The sequence below is a fragment of the Epinephelus lanceolatus genome, chromosome 7 (genome assembly GCF_041903045.1).
Source record: "Epinephelus lanceolatus isolate andai-2023 chromosome 7, ASM4190304v1, whole genome shotgun sequence".
Classification (NCBI taxonomy): Eukaryota; Metazoa; Chordata; class Actinopteri; order Perciformes; family Serranidae; genus Epinephelus; species Epinephelus lanceolatus.
The window spans coordinates 25,456,765-25,476,552 of NC_135740.1; the positions used below are offsets into that span (position 1 = coordinate 25,456,765).

General features: G+C 42.7%; 1 protein-coding gene across 1 annotated transcript; it reads right to left on the reverse strand.

The window, feature by feature from the left end:
- Positions 1-582: 582 nt before the first annotated feature.
- clcf1 (cardiotrophin-like cytokine factor 1) lies at positions 583-18,412 on the reverse strand. The gene is made up of 3 exons (XM_033632951.2): positions 17,756-18,412; positions 6,510-6,664; positions 583-5,116 (listed from the first exon to the last, which is right to left on the reverse strand). Exons 1-3 carry the CDS (start codon positions 17,772-17,774, stop codon positions 3,800-3,802), a joined length of 1,491 nt encoding a protein of 496 aa, XP_033488842.2. The 5' UTR covers positions 17,775-18,412; the 3' UTR covers positions 583-3,799.
- Between the last annotated feature and the right edge of the window lie 1,376 nt (positions 18,413-19,788).

Genomic DNA, 19,788 nt, shown 5'->3' on the forward strand with positions numbered 1-19,788 from the left:
ATAACAGGTGAGGGGAGCGATAAAAGGGTGGGTGTGGAAAAGAAGGAGCAAAAACGATAAGAGGTAGAGGCAGTGACAGAGACAGGGAGAGCGGCGGCATTGAAACACAGACACAACAAGAGAGCCGTGCGGTTGGTGGGATTATGAGGGGGTGTGTTTGTACCTGTGCCTGTTTCATGTAAATCCCTCACTGTCACAGGTCAGAGGGATGTTTTTTGGGGGAAGAGGAGCTTCGTGAGATAGTGTGATGAGAAAGGAAAGCAAAGTGGGAGGAGGGATGATGCAGTGGGAGGTGGGAAGACAGAGATGAAAGGAAAAATGAGAGATCGTAAATTTTTACCAGGACAGACAAATAAAAACTCTCTCGTACCCCGCCTCTCTCTCGCTCTAGTTTTTTGTCATGAATGTGAGCCGGCCTTTGTTTTCCAGAAAACGGCCCGACCCAAAGCTCCTCTCCCCTTGTGCCAATCACCCGAAACCATCCCTATAAAACTAAAACCATCGCAAACAAAAATCCCATAAGCATTTCTTTTTTTTTTGTCTCCCCTCCCGATGGGCTCCCAAATGACCAATAACACCACGCTCTGTACAAAAGCTAGTGTTTATTCTCTCTTGAGTTACGATATAGTATATTCACACTGGAGAAAAATAAATAAACATCTTGTTCAATAAATATTATACAGATATGATCCATAACCTTTAGCCATGTCATCTAAGGCACATTGTAAAGACATAACATCAGATTTACTCTGGAAAAGAAATGGGGCCTTCTGTAAGTTGCCAAAGAAAAAGTATCTGATTTCATCTTTGAAAAGGCACAAAAAAATTCACATTAATGTATCTTACGTTTTGTGTTCAGGAGTGTGAAGTCACTTAAAGGAATAGTTTGGCATTTTTGCATTATTTCTGAGAGTTAGATGAGAAGATCCGTCTGTTCAGTGTGATTGTTAAATATAATCCATATGCAAACAAAAATGAAGCTCACATCCATCTGTCCACTTGAAGTGTAAAATTTACACACATTAAAAGTTATATGGTTTTATGTGCCGGACTACTGCTGCCATCAAATGGGGCTGTATTGTTCACAAGAAGAGTCCATATGAACACCTCATCTTGTGGTATTCATGACCTTGGAAGTGGAAATTTTCTGATAGCTCTAAGTTTATGAGTTGTGACGTGTTTGCTGGCGTTCTCAGAATTGGTGGAGGACATGGACGTTCGTTTTTTGTTGGCTGATAAATTAATATATTGTAGTTTTAGTCATATAGAGTTGTTCTTAATGATTTTATAATATGCCTGAGGAAAGTGTTGATATACCCACAGGCCTCATCTTTGTCCTCTGTCATTTTGCCTTTGCATTTCCTGCATTATGCGACCTGCTCCCTAGCTTGCTAAACTGTTAGCCTCAGTGGCTTTTAGATGCCGACAGTAGCCTATACATGTGTCCATGTTTCCTAGCTCTCCTTGTGCTCTTACAACTTAACCTTGATCGCCAAGCACATGTACATGCATCCCATGTGGTAACCACGAGCTCACAAGTTCCATTTGAAGGTAGCATATTTTTTAGCTAAGGACAGTGAGTTCCTGGAGTCTCCCCTGGTTGCCTAGCAACCTCACTGTGACAACCATTTTCCACAATAGCAACTTGACATTTTTGCACCTCGGTTTTTGTCTGGATTAAACAAACAAGATATTTCTGGTTAATTAGTAAGTGCTGCTGTTTGGATTTTGTCGCCTTTGGACAGAGTCAGGCTGTTCCCTGTTTCCAGTCTTTACGGTAAGTTGAGCTAATGGTCTGCTGGCTCTATCTTCATACAGTACATGATGACAGGACATGATGCGTCAAGTAAGGTGGGGTGGGGCACGGATTTTTACCTGCTACACAGACACTGGTATTTCTCAAAGTCAAGGATGCTTCCTTGGTAGGGTGGGTCCTTCCACGTTGGGACCAACAGCGACTAGGCAAGACTCCCTCTTAGCATTCCGTGAACAGACGTTGGAACAGACTAGCAAGTGCCCAGGTGTGCATCATTACAAAAGCCTCGCCTTCAATTCTGGCAAATCATGTATTATTACTATTATTATAGAATTATAAGTACATCATGCCCACTGAGGAAACACACATTCATCCTTGAAAATTCGCTAAAGGAAGGACTAAGTCCTCGATAGAATTTGAAGGATCCTTTGCCAGAGTTTGATGACACAGCCTCCTTGAAATTCAGCGGTTTAAGGATCCTTCCTTGACTATGAGAAGCACCACTAGTCTCTGCAGCATGTGGTTACTACCAGCTTCACTGTGTGTGTATTGGGTTTTTAGAAGTGTGGACTATATTAACTGGTGCTGAATTATTTAAACCGATCATTTTAACTACAGGAGACATTTATTTTGATGTGAAATGTGGAAGCACATGCTTCACATTGCCTCTGGTAAAATGAGGTATTCATTTCAATAATTGACCAGCGTGGACAGATAGAGAAGAGACACGCAATGCCCACATGAGCAAGCGCAGCTTCCGTGGACAGTGGAGCAGCCTCAGTTGATTATAATGGACCCACTCTGCTGCGGGCATGCTGCGGCAGACATGTCACACCATGTCGGTGTCCCATGTATTGTGGCTGCAAGTGCACAAATGTGAGAGAGGTATTGGCGGTCTCATCTTACTCTCAGCAAGAAAGCAAATAAGTGTATTTCACAAGATGTCAAACTATTTCTTTACACAAAGAAGACAAAACTGTTTCTTTAGGATAATTGATGCTATTCTAAAACATTTTAAAATATTTGTTGCTACGGAGTGAAGTCATTAAAAACATGGTATAAATGAGTGAGCACTGAATGAAAAGCAGCAAAGAAGTGAAAGATTTGTTAAGGCACCAAGGTGTGAGTGCGTGTGTGTGTGCGTGTGTGTGTGTGTGTGTGTGTATGACTTAAGCTACCCTCTGGGACTCAAGACCAGTTTATTGGGGACAGCTTGTCCAGTCGGGAATAAAAGCTGTGTCCCTAATTTTGGGTCACTGGTTTTGGTTAGGGTAAGTCTTCAGGAAATGAATGCAAGTCGATGTAATGTCTTCTGATTGATGGAAACACAACGGTGTGTGTGTGTATGTGTGTCTAGACAGTATGTGTAGCGCTGTTGTAGAGTTACTGTAACTGACCAGTTGACTTCTGATTACTAAGCAGTACCCCTCTGCCCGTTATTTCCAACGCTCATCCCCTGACTCACCCCTCCTCCCGTCTTCCTTTCCCTTTCTTGCCTCTTCCTCTCCTCCTCTTCATCCCTCTGGCCATTTCCTCCTCTCCTTTTGTCTTTTGCCCATTCAGAAAATTTCTTCATTTAGAGAAAATGAATGTTTGCTGATTCACACATCTGGGGGTCACTGAATCAGTTTGCACTCAATGGCTGCACTGTTTGTCTCTCCGCCTGTCACTCGGTCTAACCCCGTGTGCGGTGTGTGTGTGTATGTGTGTCTAACCACCTACAGTGGTATTTCTGTTGATCTATGAGCCGTGAAGTCCGGTAACTCAGCCCAGTCTCAGTGTCTCGCTCAATGAGCTGCTATGTGCATCAGGCGGGTGACAGTGCTGGTAATGTGTTGGCTTTGTGTGTGTTATATTCCATTAGCGCTTCTGGTGACCTGCCAAATAGTGCTTCATTCACTTATTCCAGTACGGTATGAATGAATGTGTTAAGCATGAATGTGTTAATGTGCTTCTGTCTGTTTAAACCTCTCAGTTTGTTTCCACTCAGATTTTGTGCAAATAATAGATTTCTGATAAACTGCACTCGAGTGTCTCGACGTCTCAGCCTCTGAGTCTCTTCTTGAGGCGGTTAAAGTCCTTCGCCGACCGCCACAGCCAACTCTGCAGCTCTCTCAATATCCAGAACCCCTCCACTTTCCTGGCAAAGTCGTTCATCGTCGGCCGCACCGACAACAGCGAAGAGGAGGTGGAGGAGGTGGAAGAAAGGAGCGGAGTCAGAGGAGGTGAAAGGAGGGAGGTGCCCCTTTGTAAAGACAGAGGGACAGGCTGGGAGAGGAGGGTGTGCTCCTCACCTGCTCCGAACTGGTAGAGCAGAGAGAGGGTGGACAGAGGAGGTTGGAGGGTGGGGGAGAGGAGGGAGCGAGGAGGCCGACGTTGATGATAGAAAGTGGAGGAAGAGGAGGAAGCTTCCATGTTTGTTTGCCTCTCCTCCGCCACTATTACCCCTCTTCTCTCTACAATGAATCCATCTTCTTTTCTGAGTGTGTCGATGTGATGTGAGTTCAGGTTGTAGCTGTACTGATTGCTGATGGTTTGGATGGTTGGTTGTTGGAGGGAGCCGTCTGTGCCGGGGTACGACACTTCTACCCTGGGTTCAAACTGCCTCTCCTTCTCTCCATCCTCACTAATACTCAACAACCGTCTCCTCTCCCATCTCTCCTCCCCTCCCTGTTCCTCCTGTGCCTCCTCTTCCCATTCTCCTGCTCTCTCTTCTTCTCCAGCAGCCCACTTCCAGCTCTCTGGCTCTTCCCTCCTCCCTCTCCTCCCTCTTTCTCCTCTTCCCTTCTCCCTAGATCCCCCACTCCTTCCTCCAGCTGCGGCCGCGTCCGCCCTCCTCCCCTCTTTCCCTCTCCGCCCTCCGACACTGTCCTCCCTCTCTCCTCTGACCACCCTTGTCCCGCTTCTTCTTTGGTTGTTGCGCTGACTGGACTGTGTCCTCGTCCCGGCTCTGGACCTGTAAAGGCTCTGGCTCATGAGTGGAGCAGGCCGGTCACCTCCTGCCCCCCTCAGAGGGTACTGCAGCTCTCCGCCGTTAGTTCCCATGTTTGCAGATGAAGGTGGAAGTGCGTAACCGAGGGTGGTCATCAGTGCCGATATGGAGCCCAGCAGGCCATCCAGGCCTGTGCAAAAGTGCAGTAGTGAGGTTTTGAGGGAGGGGCAGAGGGTGGAGCGGGCCAACTCCCTGACGGCTGCCAGCAGGACAGAGTAGGCCTTCTGGTTCTGGGCGAGCCGAGCTTGGTTTTCCAGGCCGTGCCACAGCTCCAGGCGGGTGGCAGCGCTGGGCAGGGACAGAGCGGTACTGTTGGGTCGAGGAGGGGAGAAGTCTTTCTCATTGAATGGGGGGCCAAGGTAGGTCAGCTGGAGGAGATATTCAAAAATCAGAGGGATGAGAAGGTTAATTGGATGATTCTGGTTTGTCACATATCATAATTCATAGTTTGGGCAATCATTCATCATAACACTTTAGGGCTCATACACATGACATGTCTTTTACCACCTGGAATACATGAGGTCAGGCATTGGGTGGCTACTCTTGTGCCACCTTTTAAGGGTTGCAGGTTGCACCTGAAGTTCCTAAGCAACCATAACCTACTTAGCCCTACCAAAAATCCTGAGTTCAAAGCTGATCTTCCAGTCATTGTTAAGTGTGTATTAAAATATTGTCTGTAGGACAGATCGCAAAGCTCTAGGTGGCCCTGCACTGAAGCAATCAACCTCTGCTCCATATTTACCATAGACTGATATTTACGAAGACAGGAAAAATATCTGCAGGCTGAGATTGGTAGTTCTTGGTCACATGGCAGTGAGCATTGCTGCCTTCCAAAAGTTGAACCATCATGCCCTGAAAAAAGGGCAGAGCTCACCTAGTAGTGATGGATGCACTCTGATGGATGTTAAGGACAATCAATTTGCAATTTGGCTTTGTTTTCTCCTCAGAATTAGTTTGGCAATATTAACTCTCTTTTAACTCTGTTTTTGGTCTAAATCTACAAAAACTTCTAAAACGTAATATCTGGAAATATATGGATCTTCAGCTGCTAAATGTTCCACTGTGTTCATCAGCTAGTTGCTAACTGTGTCTGTTGCCTATTTGGTGTGGAGCAGGTCGTGTACAGTGGATACTTTTTAGAGATTTCTTTTGCGAGTGCTTGTCATTCAACCATCATTAGTGGCAGAAATCAAGCTTAGTTACTTGCAGTCAGTTAGCCACACATTACCCTGTGACCCACACAGGCATATTCAACAAATGTTAATGTCTTTATAATTTTGTATTTGTCAGATAGCGTCAATGATTTATGTTGCGCTTTACATGTAATTAATGTGGACTGAACAAGCTTTCATATATTGCATTTATCAAATCCCCAGACCCCCCAGCAGATTGGGTCCCTGCTTAATGTTGACTCCATTACTACAACCATGCTTTCACAAACTATGGCAAATTCTGAGAAGCAAGTGGGAGTGATATGGAGAATTAGTGCTACCCGCTCCAACTCCAATTCCCAAAATTCACATTACAGAAGTGGATGGAAAAGTGCATAAATTCGCATTTTGTTTTGCAGGTTTTCTGAAAATTTTTCATTCTTCATTGCATTTGGATGAAAATCTGGCTATTGTTTTCACGCTGCCATTGATACACTGTTATACAAATACTGATTTTAACAGCTTTAATGTGAACCTTTGTGGCAGTGTTTCTAATTGTGATTAAATCAAAAAGACATACTGAAATAGAATATCACCAAAACTGACTCACATATATGACTTTGATTTCCTTGAGCTGATACTCCAGGTATTTGGTCAGCTCATATGTGCTTTCTATTGAACTCCTCTCACTGGCCAGGTTGTGTGAAGAATCAAGGGCTGTCGCCATGGCAGCAGCCAATAGCAGGAGGAGCTGGTGTTGAAGTGCTGCGGAGAAATAGAAAAATAATTAAAACTTAAACAGACAGTGTGAAATGTTTCTTCAAGGACACTCACCTCATGAGTGTCCAAGTGATAATTAAAACACAGCGCAGAGGTATTTGTAGTCATAACAGTTAGGTGAAATTTATCTCAGGCAGTATTTTCTCAGACATTTCTTGATTATTTAACTTGGTTTTTAATGAATTTGATGATTTGAGAGCTCAACAGGCAAAAATCACCTCCAGCTACAGTTTCCAGACGTTGTTGCACCATCAGAATGTTTATAGGATTTTTTTTTTTCTTTTACAATATTCTGGTTTATTTCTTTGTCTCTATGGCGATGGCCTCGTGTGTTTATATATTGCCAGGTCAAAGTCATCTGACACTGCCAATAAAGCTTTTTCCGTTTCCCATCTAATTTTAGAGGTTTCTGGCTGTCGGAGGTTTACTCTGGCTTCAAATAAAACCTCGCTTAATAGCTTCAGACAGTCAGACAAATGGCTCCTATGTTCAATGCACCAGCCTGTCAAGCAAACAGCCGCTTCAACACACACACACACACACACACCATACGCACACATCAGCTCATTCCTGACCGATATCCCAAAAACAAAGACATGTGGCTTTCTTTACAATCACAAACATTAATGTGTTTGTATCAGTTTTATGTTTGCTGTGGACTTCTTGTTTAGGTTTCAGAGTGTTTGTGTAGGTGTTTTATGTTACTGTGTGAGTGTTTGTGAGAATGTTTGTAGCCGTAATTTAATATGTGGATGAAATGCACATAGCTGTGAGTGTATACAATGATTTTGTGTGTGTGTGTGTGTGTGTGTGTGTGTGTGTGAGAGGGGGGGGGGTTGTAACACTGGGAACCTTTTAGTGCCCCTGTCTCTGGTTTCAAACAGAGAAAATTGGAGCTGAAAGGTGGTTTTCAACATTTAGGAACTTCATGTACGTCCACTTCTCTTGCTGTCTCTTCCACTTTCACACTCTCCCCTTTTTCTCTCTAACTCTCTCTCTCTCTGGAGGCGTCTTCGGCCCTTCGCTCGAGCGCGACACATTTTTCTTTTGTTGTCTCTGCTCTCCTGACATCCTTTTCCATCCTCTCTGCGCTCTCTCTTTCATCCTCCTGACACCCAGACGGTAGGCAGTGATTCATGCTTGTAATTATGGGCAAAACATGCTGCTTTTTAACAGGTGTGAAATATGTATTGCACAATGTCTGTCAGCGTTCTCGCTGTCTTTCTCTGACTCACCTCGGGCCTCCCGTTGCTTTACCAGTCCCTTTCTCCTCTCAAACTTGTCATGCCTCACTCAAACTTTCCTTTCTTTGCCATCATACCTTTCCCCTCCCCACTTTGCCTCCGCCCTCTTATCTCTTTTCTGCCTCGGGTCAAAATAACAGCTACCAATTAACCCCGATTAGCTCTCCTACTCTCCCTCTAATGCCTCCTTTCTCTTTCATCTATCCATCACGACAGGCCCCACAGGATGAAGAAGTGAATGGCTTCAACGCTTAGACGCGTTTTCGGTGGTTCTAAGAAAACAAGTTCTGACCGAAAACAGTCAACACTTTTTCCCTCTGACTCAACCGCTTACATGTGATGTGTCGGTATGCGTTCCCTAACAAGGGCTAGGTAGAAACTTTATGGTGTTAAAAACTCCATACAAGTCATTACACAAAAATGTGTCATATGCTGTGCTATTCAAAATGAGAATGTGTTGTAAGTGCGGTGAGCGTTATAAAATGTGTCACAAAAGGAAATATGCAGTTGGGAAATTTGTTGTATTGTTTAGTTTTTTGTCTTCTGTGCCTTTACGCAAACATGTGGAGTAACTGAAAGACACCAAATCATCAGAGTACATTGAGGAAAACTTCACCCACTAAAGAATCCTTTGTATATCAATTACTCACCCTATGTTACGTCAAATTTGTGAAGAAAATTTTGTTTTTCTCGCATGCAGTTGCGCAACACAGAGCATTCTTGAATTTCAGTAAACTGGTTTTGTATTAACCCAAGTCTCATTTATCCAGTCCTTTGCTCAGTACTTCCTAAACGCATGCATTTTAACTAAACCTTACTACTTAAAACACCTCTGCATGAACAGTCATGCACTGATGATAGTGCACCTGAGCAACTCAGTGGAATGCATGAGCAGAGTTTAAATTCACGCACTGCCCAGGCACATTCAGGGCTGGCTCTGTATCTAATGGGTAGATGAATTTTTAATGAAAATAATCATTAGATGCAGAGCCAGCCCTGAATGTGCCTGGGCAGTGCGTGAATTTAAACTCTGCTCATGCATTCCACTGAGTTGCCCAGGTGCACTATCATCAGTTTATTTATGATTTGGTTTATAAATTGTCAAAAAATTGTGAAAACACTCTTCATTTACTCTCATATATGTAAAAGAAAAGCAGCCAGTTTAAGAAACTAGAAACTAAACTTACATTTAGAAAGCTAGAACCAGCAAATATTTGACACTTGCTTGAAAAATGTCAATTAACAAATCGACTAAGTGTTGCAGCTCTACTCAGGGTGCTACTTGCATACCAAAGTAATTTGAATAGTAAGGTTTTAGTAGAAAATGCATGTGTTTGGGAAATACTGAGCACACGACTGGATAAATACGACTTGGATAATGCTGCACAAGTTGTGTGGGAATTTGATGTACTTTGCTGTTGTTAAATTCGGCCGTCTTTTGCTTCGATTCATCAAGAATTTTCTCAGTTTTTGGATTTGTCTTTCAACCTGGAGGTCTGCCAGAAAAACAAAGTTTTCATCATGAATTTCACGCACCACTGGTGAGTAATTGATAACAAATGATCATTTTGTGGGTGAAGCATTCCTTTAATCCCTTTTATTATGTAACAAATTGCAATGATGACAACGAGTAACTGTGATGACATAATGTTTTTAAACTAGCCTAACAAGCTCGAGCTCGCTGTAAAAACGTTGCACTCGTCGAATGATGAGTTTTATTGACAGATTGAATGACAGACGGGGAAACTGGCAGTTTGAAATTAAAACAGGGTTAGAAATGCTTGTCAAACAAACAGCTTCCTTCGCGGCTGGTAACTCTCCCACTACCTGTTGACCCTGAGTTGTCGGCTATATCAAAGCCACCTCCCAGACTATTTTCTTAAACACTGTGGTTGGGCCCGGGCAACTCCCACATGCTCCCACACACACCTTGAAATCAGTCAACTAGGACAACCCCCAGTCAGCCAAACCTCCTCCGATCTCCTCAACCGCAAAAGCCTCATCACCTGTCAAAAGCAATAAGCATCTTTCAGCGACGCCTGAACATTTGGAGCTCATCAAGCCGCGGGCTCCTCCCTCCGCACATCCACCATTAGCATCAAAACACCCCGAAATCAACACGACATCGCTGAGTAAACAGCCCTGGAGGAAGAGGACACACAGCATGCAAAAAGGGTCCCATTCAAAAGGAATAAACAGGTACTAAACGAAAAAAGGAGCCTGGGACGCAGAAAGAAAATTTTCCCTGGCAAAAATCAACCCAAACTGTTCCAAACCGTTTCCTTTTGTCTGCAGCCACATGCTCGGAGATGATTGCCAGACGTGAAAGCCTCTTGTTGTTTTGATTGAGCGCTGACATGTCTAAAAGCATCCTCCGCTGTGGATTAAAACAACCGCTCTTTTGTACGAGTAAACTGAGATAACTCAAACCCAGAGCCCTGCTGTTGTTATATAATATTACATTGAGCAACTACACTATAGTCGGCATATAGCCCGACATCAAGGGGAGCCCTGCAGGCTTGGGGCTGTGTACCTGGCAGTAGAAGCACACTCCGCAGGGCAGGGTTGAAACCAGAACATTCTCCGTGGGAGGATTGCATTACAGCAACACAGGGGTTCCCTACAACGGCCGACCACGACCTGCCTCTGTGCACTTATGTGTGTGTATCACCACATATTTTGGCACACACACCTATTAGGGTTACACACATGCACACACAGGGGAGCTCCATTACTCACAACAGATCTTTTTTTTTTTTATCTACGGTTTGTTCGCCGATGTAAAGTCAAATCTGGCACTGCGGAGTCTGGCTGCCATCTGCAATACAGAGCTGAACATGAGGTTCAGGCGCCAGAGCTTCAGAGCTCCTAATAGGTCAAAAATAAACATCGGCACAGGTTAAGGGTTCAGAGTTGAATTTTGGGGCACAAGGGTGTGTTCAGGGGCAAAAAGAGGCTTGTAGCACACTTGACATTTACACTCCAGACTGTGTTTTGGTAAACCAGTGACCCTGTGGGTGCTGTACCGCTTCCATCCAAGAGGACTAGTATTTCATTTTTCCCAACATGCACCACACTTGAGGTTTTAAACAAGCACTTGAACAGAATTTGGTATTGTGGGAAAACCATGTGCGAGTTAATCTCTCCAGTCTGGTCCAGGAAAAACTAGCTCCGGTGCCAAAAGAGGTTGCCCTTCATTGATCTAACCACTTGAAAGAGGTCTTAAACAGAAAGGAAACAGTAACAGTATGTAGACGATGTTAGAATCCGGTCCAAATTAGATGTTTATTTACTATGTTTATTCCACAGCAATACTGATTAGGATGACAGCAGCGTATTGTCATGCCATAGTTTTCGTGAGCATACATTGTAAAACTGACAAGATTTAATGTTAATCAAACCACACAGGCTGATTTTGGAACAAAAATGCTGAAACATCATCCGTGGTGTGTTTTCCAGAACCAGACAACATGCCGCAGGCGACATCTCCCACTCCTCACACTCCAGTGTTTTCTGCTACATCAGAGGACGATACCAGACAGCATGAGGCACAGATGTGACTGATGTATCCAGCCATGTTTCATGCTATATGCACATTATGTCATGTTGTGAGTTACTTTAAAGACAGATTTAAATTCAATCTGAAAGTCTGGAGACACATCTCTAGAAGATTGACTTGAACTGGATCCAACACGCTCATAACTCTGATTTAATCTGACTCAAGTGTATTGTTTCTAATGTGTGTGTGTTTTTTTAATCCAGACTTGATGAAAGAAATCTGGTTACGATCTGATGATTTGATTCGGGCTGCAGTTTATTTCCAAACTGCTACATATACACTGTAGAAAGAAGTTACTAAAATCAAATGACACACACACACGTTAGCTCATTTAGGCCCAATAAATGATAGGGGTGTTAACACTTAAAAGCCAGAGTACTGGGGAGTTTTACTGTCTTCCCTATTCCGCCGACACTGCGGTGTGAATGCATCATAAACTCAGGGTTCGTGTACTGGCTTTTTCCCAACGGTCCTCTTCAGTGACTGATCCTGTTCGAAGATCTGCGCTGACATGTGATGACACCTAAAAAATGTCCATTTGATGAAGAAGATTGTTTCATATGCAAGGGTGTAGGTTTTGTTTGTGTGAAACAGGGGGTTTGAGGGTCCTCCAAAAGAAAATACCGAGCATCAAACACTTAATTTCCTGCATCCTGGTACATTTTTATGCACAGATTTGTGCCATTTCTGCATCCATTGTTGGCAAAATTTAAAGTCCTCTGCTACTTCATGTTTTTAGTGGGCTGACAAATAGGCATGTTGTAAATATTGAAGGAGACGTGTCCCCTGTCCTGCCTGAAATTTACACCGATATGCTTGAAAGCTGCAGAAAAAGCAAGCAAGTGAACTTTGAATTTAGAATATTTTATGACAGATATGTGTTCCCAAGATCAAGAATGTTTCTCCACACACACCAGATAACTTCATTATTCAATATCACTAAAATCCACACGTTATAACTTTGATCAGTTGTTACATAAAGTTGCTTTTTGTTATCTGTAACCACTTTTTTACTCTCACACAAGGGTCACATTTCTTTCTCAGAACACGCAGCCGTCCTCTGACTCGCCTTGCATATTTGTTGTCATGTAGCTAACGTGTCAGAGATGGAGCTGGAGGCTCATTGTGGCTTTGTTGACAGAAAAGACCCATCTGAGCCAAACTCGGAGGAGCTGTTTGTCTCTTGCATAGTTTTTTAATTATCCTGCAGCACTGTACCTGGTGGCAATCCTGCCTTCTGTCATAACACTTAATCCTGAACATAAACACACCTGCGCCAGATGCCAGGGGGCAAAAATCATGCACACATGAACAAGCTGATGTGAGGGATACAGAGACAGTGGAAGTGGACAGAGACACGCGTTGGGTGCGGGGGGGGGGGGGGGTGGGGGGGGTGACAGTCTGGGGTCAGGGTCGGTGTTGTGTGTCTGTGTACAGTTAAAGGCCAGATTTATGTGCAGTCTGTACTCAATCAAATGTGCATTCCTTTACTAACTCAGCACACACTAATGTGCACACACACACGTGCACACACAAGCATCCAGATTTTGCACTGGAGATTCATGTGCGCACAAACGTTATCCTGAACAAATACGTATAAACAAACACACACAGACATGCACAAACACACACACACTTTTCCCATCTCTTGTCCCGTGAGATTCCTTCCTCTGGAGTTTGTTCATACTGAATTTCATATTGATCCTCTTGGCATTGGACACACGCTCGGGTTGCCAAACAACATCAATGACCCAAAAACAAAGGCGAGAAAAAAAAAAAACACTTAAAAAAAAAAAAAATCCAATAAAATTTTTGTTTATGCTCAGAAACTCTGTGAAACTATTTCTCGCAAGTCGTAAACTCAGCGTCCTGTTTAGATCCCCTTCTTACCCCAATGTCTGTCTCCCTCTTCACCTTATAAGCCAATCCATCCATGCCTTTTTTTTTTTTTTTTTTTTAATCTGTGGATTCCACTCGCTCCAAGCTTTATCGCCATGTTTGGTTTCAATTTCGTTGTCGCTTCATCTGTCCCCCTCTCTCCTTAAATCTTCCTGAAACATCAAACCTCCATTTTAAAGTCTCCTTCCTTTCTCTCCCTAATTACCGTTCCCCTCTCTTCCTTTCACTAATTGGCTCCACTCGCTTCCTCCATCGACATCTTTCACTGCCTCCTTCCCCTTTTTCAGACCTTCGGTTTTTAATTTACCTCTTAAACCCCCCCTCCTCACCCCGGCTACTCCCCATCTCCACCTCATGGTTTTCTCTTAAATAATACCCCAAAAGAGAATCAGACAAGAGCACGCTGCTGGATTTTAAAGTCTCTGCTGTGTCACTGCTTTAAGAGAAAGTAGCAGCAGTGGGAAAGTAGCAGAGCTCTGACAGTTGTGCGGTCGTACTGAGTACATAGCTGAAACAAATAGTCAGTCGACAGAAAACAAATCAACACCTTTTCTGATAATAGATTCATCATGTAGGACATTTTCAAGCAAAAACTGAAAATATTCTCTGGCTCCAGCTTCTCACATGTGACGATGTGTTGCTGCTTCTTTGTCTGATTTCATAGTAAACAGAATATATTTGAGTTTTGAAATTCTGGTTGTGCTTTGAGTAAAGTAGTAGGAGTAACCTGCAGAGTAGTCCCTAATAAAAATATTTGTACGTTGCAACCATATTGTGACGTCTTGTTTTTATGTCTCGTAGCTGTCCTTGTTAATCATTAAAGGTTTTATTTTAACATTCATTGCCTGTTTCAGTGGTCTTTTTTTAGGAGCATCACTGATGGTCTTTCTTTTAATTAATTATTTGATTGTATCAATATATTGTCTTTAATTCAGTGGCTCGCCAGGCTCCTGAGCTACACCGATGTCTTCTTCGAATCTGTGTTTGCTGTTTGACTTGTGCATCTTTTGTTGTTTGTTACTGTGAATTAATAAAGTTATCAATCTATCTGAGTATTGCATGCAACTTTGTACTTCAGCATCATTTCAGATTTCAGAGGAAACTATTTCACTTTTTGCTCCAGCTGATACATGTTGGTGTGTTAGACTGCCTATATGCTTGGATAAATTTATAGGCTAATAATGTTTCACCTGAAGACCTTTTTACCATGGTTTTCTGCATCACCTAATATCAGGCAAGATTTCCCTTTTTGTGCCTTTACGTGACAATTAGTTATTTTGCAGTTTAAGATTTTAAAAATGAGAATTCAAATATTTAATGCATTGCATTGTCATTGCAGTGGCATGAGGAAGTTATGATGGGTCCTAGTGCACACTGTTGTGCATGTACTGTCTTGACACATACTACACTGTGGTTGCATGACTTCAACATTGCCACCATACAGTAACATGGCTGTAGAGCAGCGGGTCAAGGAAGTTATGACGGGCCCTTGTGCATGCTATCGTGCATGTATGGTCTTGACACAAATATAGACTTGACATTTGACAACATCAACATACATATTACCCAGCAATCATCACTGCATATCTGACAAAAATACCAAAGAAAGTGAGAAATGAATCGTTCGACTGAATAGTTTTACAGTATATTTATAGACTTTGCAGCCTATATAGAAAAATCATTAAAAAAAATGTAACTAGCCACGGACTATTTAAAAAAAAAGAAAAAGAAAAAAGAAAACCATGTTGCAGATGGGTTTGTCTTTTTGAGTACTGACATATATATTTCCAAGGTGGCAGTCTGAATCACTTGCAAGGGGCCCGCTCTCTCTACGGGCCCCCCACCCCAGGGGCCCCAGTGCAATTGCACTACCTGCACTGCCTATATTTCTGCCCCTACGGCCATGTAAAAACTTAACATTAGCTCCACTCTGACCTGCAACATCATGAAGGTGCTGATAACATATTAATCCATCAGTGATACTGATCCAATAATATAATTCTTCATTCTTCCTGCATTATGTTTACTGCTTATCTTGCAGGTGATACGAAATCATTTTTTGTCTGTACAGTTTAAAATGAGGGGCTTTTACCGTAAGAGAATTTTCACATTGTGGTATTCAGTGTCTGAATCTGGAGGGTGAGGAAAGATATTTCAGGGTCTTGAAGGATCGGGACAGAGGGGAGCAGGAGGAGGAAGAGAGGATTTGAAAGGAAGGAGGGAGAGGAAAAGGAGTTGGTGGAGGGGGGGGAGAGAGAGGGAGAGTTTTCTGAAGCGAGGGGCCATGTTAATTTGGGAAAAATGTAAACAGCATGTGTAACTGTTCAAAGCGTGACCGACTCATTTTATATCATTCCCCTCTACTCTCTCCTCTCTCTTTCCCTCTGGGTGCTGCTAACTTCTGTCAATCGGGAATCTGCACTGCATTAACCCCTCTACCGCCAGTTCCTCTCTCCTTCTCCCTCCCTCCCTCCTTCCCTCTCTATTTACTTTTATCTGTCTCTACCTCTCTTTACTCCCTCTCACCCCCAACACACACACAACCTCCCCCCAGCTCCACAAATCCTCCTGACATCCATATATATATACCGTGAAGAATTGAGGATGGCGCTGAGCGAATCAAAAGATGTGAAAGGTTCACTTTTTCCTCTCTTTCCCCTGCTCTCTCTCTCTCTCTCTCTCTCTCTCTCTCTGTCTTTGTTTCCTCCTATCGGCGGGTGTGTTTAAGCTCACTGGTCCAACACACACTAATGCCTTTATCTGAAACGCACCGACACTAATTCAACTCTCCCAGCAATAACAGGCCTTGTCTCTCTCTCCTTCTCTGTGTGTGTATGTGTGTGTGTGTGTGTGTGTTAGAGAGAGGGATTGAGAGGTATGTGTATTAAATGGGAGAAAAAACATGAACATGTACATCGATGTGTGTGAACATGTGTTATGTGTGTGTCTACCTGGGGAGGTAAGAGTATTGTGTGTGTGTGTGTGTGTGTGCGCATGTTACAGAGTGAGAGAGGTATGTGTATTTAAATGGGAGAAAAAACATGAACATGTGTATCTATGGGTGAGAACATGTGTTGCGTGTGTGTCTACCTGGGGAGGTAAGAGTATTGTGTACGTCTTTGTGTGTGTGTGTGCGTGTGTGTGTGTGTGTGTGTGTGTGTTCCCGACCAGCTGAGCTCTCTGTGTATTTATTTGCTCTGAGTATCAGAGGGAGCAGCAGTTTGTTCTGCGCTCCACTCTCCTCATCTAGGTGGTCACATCATGTGAACCCAGCTGGCCAGCCATCAGCAAATTTGGCCTCACGGTGTGACCACCTATGGGATGAAGAAGAGGAGGGAGGGAGGGAGCATATGGCAGGAGGAGTGGAGGTAAAAAGAGAGAAAGGAACTTGGTGATCTTTTGCTCAACACATCATTTCATCATCCCTCTCTACTGTCTTTCTTTCGCCTCCTTTTCCTTCCTTTCATAGACACGGAGCAGCAGCCGCACCAGTCATCCCAGGGGGACGTGTGTGTGTGTATGTGTGTGTGTATATCCTTTCACACCCTGACTAACGTGAATCATGTACTTTCTCATATCGGTGACAGCTAACTAGACAGGGGCTTTAGCTGCCTCTGACCCCATCAACCCCTGTCATTTTTCACTGTGAATAAGAGCCACCCCCCTCCCTCTCGCTTTTTATACACACACACACACACACACACACACACACTTTCTCTCAGTGTTTTTACTCTGTCTTTGTGGTCTGTGTATCTCACATTCTTCTCACACAGCCTTCACATGTCTTGGAGAACTTGTAGAAAATCCCCAAATGAATAAAAGTTCATCTCTGTCCTGAACGGGTCCATTCAATGTGTAATTTTTTTTCCTGTTATTATTTCTTTGAGGTTTGCTGATGAGCCATAAATCATACATCTTCTCTTATCAAGAAATCATCTACAACCACATTTCAACTAATTTAGGATGTAGCCTATGAAAAGCATTAATGCACAAAAACACTTTTTGCATTTTCTTCCAGGGTGACAAAGACAATTTAAATGGAATATAAGAGCATGTTTGTAATTTGAATTTTTAGGGTTTAGCTGCAAAATGTATGTGCAATTAAAGATAAGAATATAAGATAAGATATATAGAAAGTGAAAAAAACACGACTTAATATTTTACACACAACATTTTTTCCACAATTTGGGATATTAACTGGATTTGGAGGAAAATAAATCTCAATATCAACGACAGGAAAATTAGATAATAGGTAATAATCCTAAATATAAAGCAGGGCAAATGATGAAAATTAAAAAGTAGGACCCCATACGTGTTCTTCTGTTTGCTGTTTTTATTTAACTTTCATACAAAATATTAAATTGATGCACTTACCTCCGCAAAACCTCCTCATTTTCCCCAATGTTTTATTCCGTTCAGTTCACAAGTTCATCCACCGGTGAATTTAGGAGCTTAAATACACCGATAATGATGTCTTCTCTCCTCTTGTAGATGAGTTCGCTCCCTAAAAACTTTCTATCAGTTATATCTACCCTCCTGCCTCAGACAACTCAGGAGAAGATGAAGGAAAAAATGCGCGTGGTGTCGATTTAATCCAATAAGTGGATGTATTGATTATAGGAAAGGATGGAGTTTGAATATTGACGCTGCGCTGACTTGGTGTGTGTGGTCTGTGTGACGGACGGAATGACTGCGGAGCCTTTTTGTAGCCTACCTCCTCCTCCTCCTCCTCTTTTTTTTTTTTTTTTTTACCCCTTTCTCCTTTTCCTCCCCTCCTTCCCATCCCCTGTCTCTCCTTCTATCGTTATCCTCCTCCTCGGTGCTGGTGATTCACCGGGGTTGACGCATCACAGCTCAACTTGACAGAGCCGCTGAACCACGGGACTTGTCACAACTCATTTCTGTCTCTCTCGGCTCGTCATCCTCCTGAACGCGATCTGACTGCAGCCGTTTGATCTTTAATCTGCTTCGCTTTAATAAGGTGCGAGTCCGGCTGGATCAGATCTGTGCGGGCTCACAGGACCCGGCAACCCTGTGACCCTCAAATCATCCAGGACGCAGGGAATTACATGTCCTCTCTTTACTTCATGTAGCCTATCTGGTGTTTGCCTTCCTCCATTTTTATATTAATCATTTTAAATCTCCGTTAATATTTTATGATTCATGGTCCTTTCCCTAGATTAAAAAATATTTAAAAATTAACCGCGCTTTTTCTCGCCTTGATGCACAATAAGGCCCAATTTAATCTCAAAATAATTTACACACACGCGAATTAAAACTTCAAATAATAAACTATATACAACAAAAACTCCTTAAAAATACTACAGTTCAAAAAATGATTGCATTGAGCAGCCTGTGATTTGAATAGCTGTCGACATGAATATTAAAAGAACACCAGGGCCTATAAATTTAGAGGCCTCCCACAAACTGCGATACAGTTGCGCCACACGTTACATCATTGGATCATACACATATATAGGCCTACACTGAGTCCCTATTAGGAAATATTCCGTCTGTTTTTTTGTCTGTTTCTAAGAAAGGCAGAGGATGAAGACAAGTGATTACCTGCTCCACTGCGTCTCTTTCTTCTCCCTTCATTCCTCGAGTTTTACTTTTTTATTGACGCTTGGATTACGGTGATCTTCTTCTCTCACCTCCAGCTGTCACTCAGCATACCAACAACAGCCCACGCCGTGGCGCGCGCATGTTTGTGCCTGTGCACGTGGGGAGAGATTCATATGAAGAGGTATTACTACTGATTGTCAAATTGTCCTGGATCCAACTTAAAATTAATTTCTTTAAATCATGTCAACTGCTTTTGTTTTATTTAATTGTTTGGGATTATGTACAATTTCATCTGACATGATAAGGGACTTAAAATGGATCCCAATTTAATATACTGAGGGCCCATTTGTTTATTTCAATTTTCTGCCTTTATTGTACGTCACATTTTACATTTTTTAAATCAAATTACCATCAAGCATATTTAAGGCCTAGTAGAAAAACTACACGCTGCACAGAGTGGGAGAAACAGGGGAGTTTACACAGGCTAAACTGTTCATTTGTGCCCAAAGGCCCTGAGCAGCTTATGCAGCCATGAGTTTTATTTGATCCAAGGCCTTCCCACAGGCACATGAAATCTGTTGTGTATCATAGAGTTTCAAAATCTAAATAACTTTTTAGACTGATACTTAGGAGGCTAAATGATGTAATATCAACCACTCAATGTTATTACTAAAGTCTTTGAGTTGGCTACCCTTGTATTGTTTTAGGCCACTCTTTGTCCAGTACTTTTTTTTATTTTATTTTAACTTTTCTGACATTAGAATAGAATAGAATAGAATAGAATAGAATAGAATAGAAATATACTTGGCCCTATTTCATTAGATGAGTAGTGTGCCACCCAG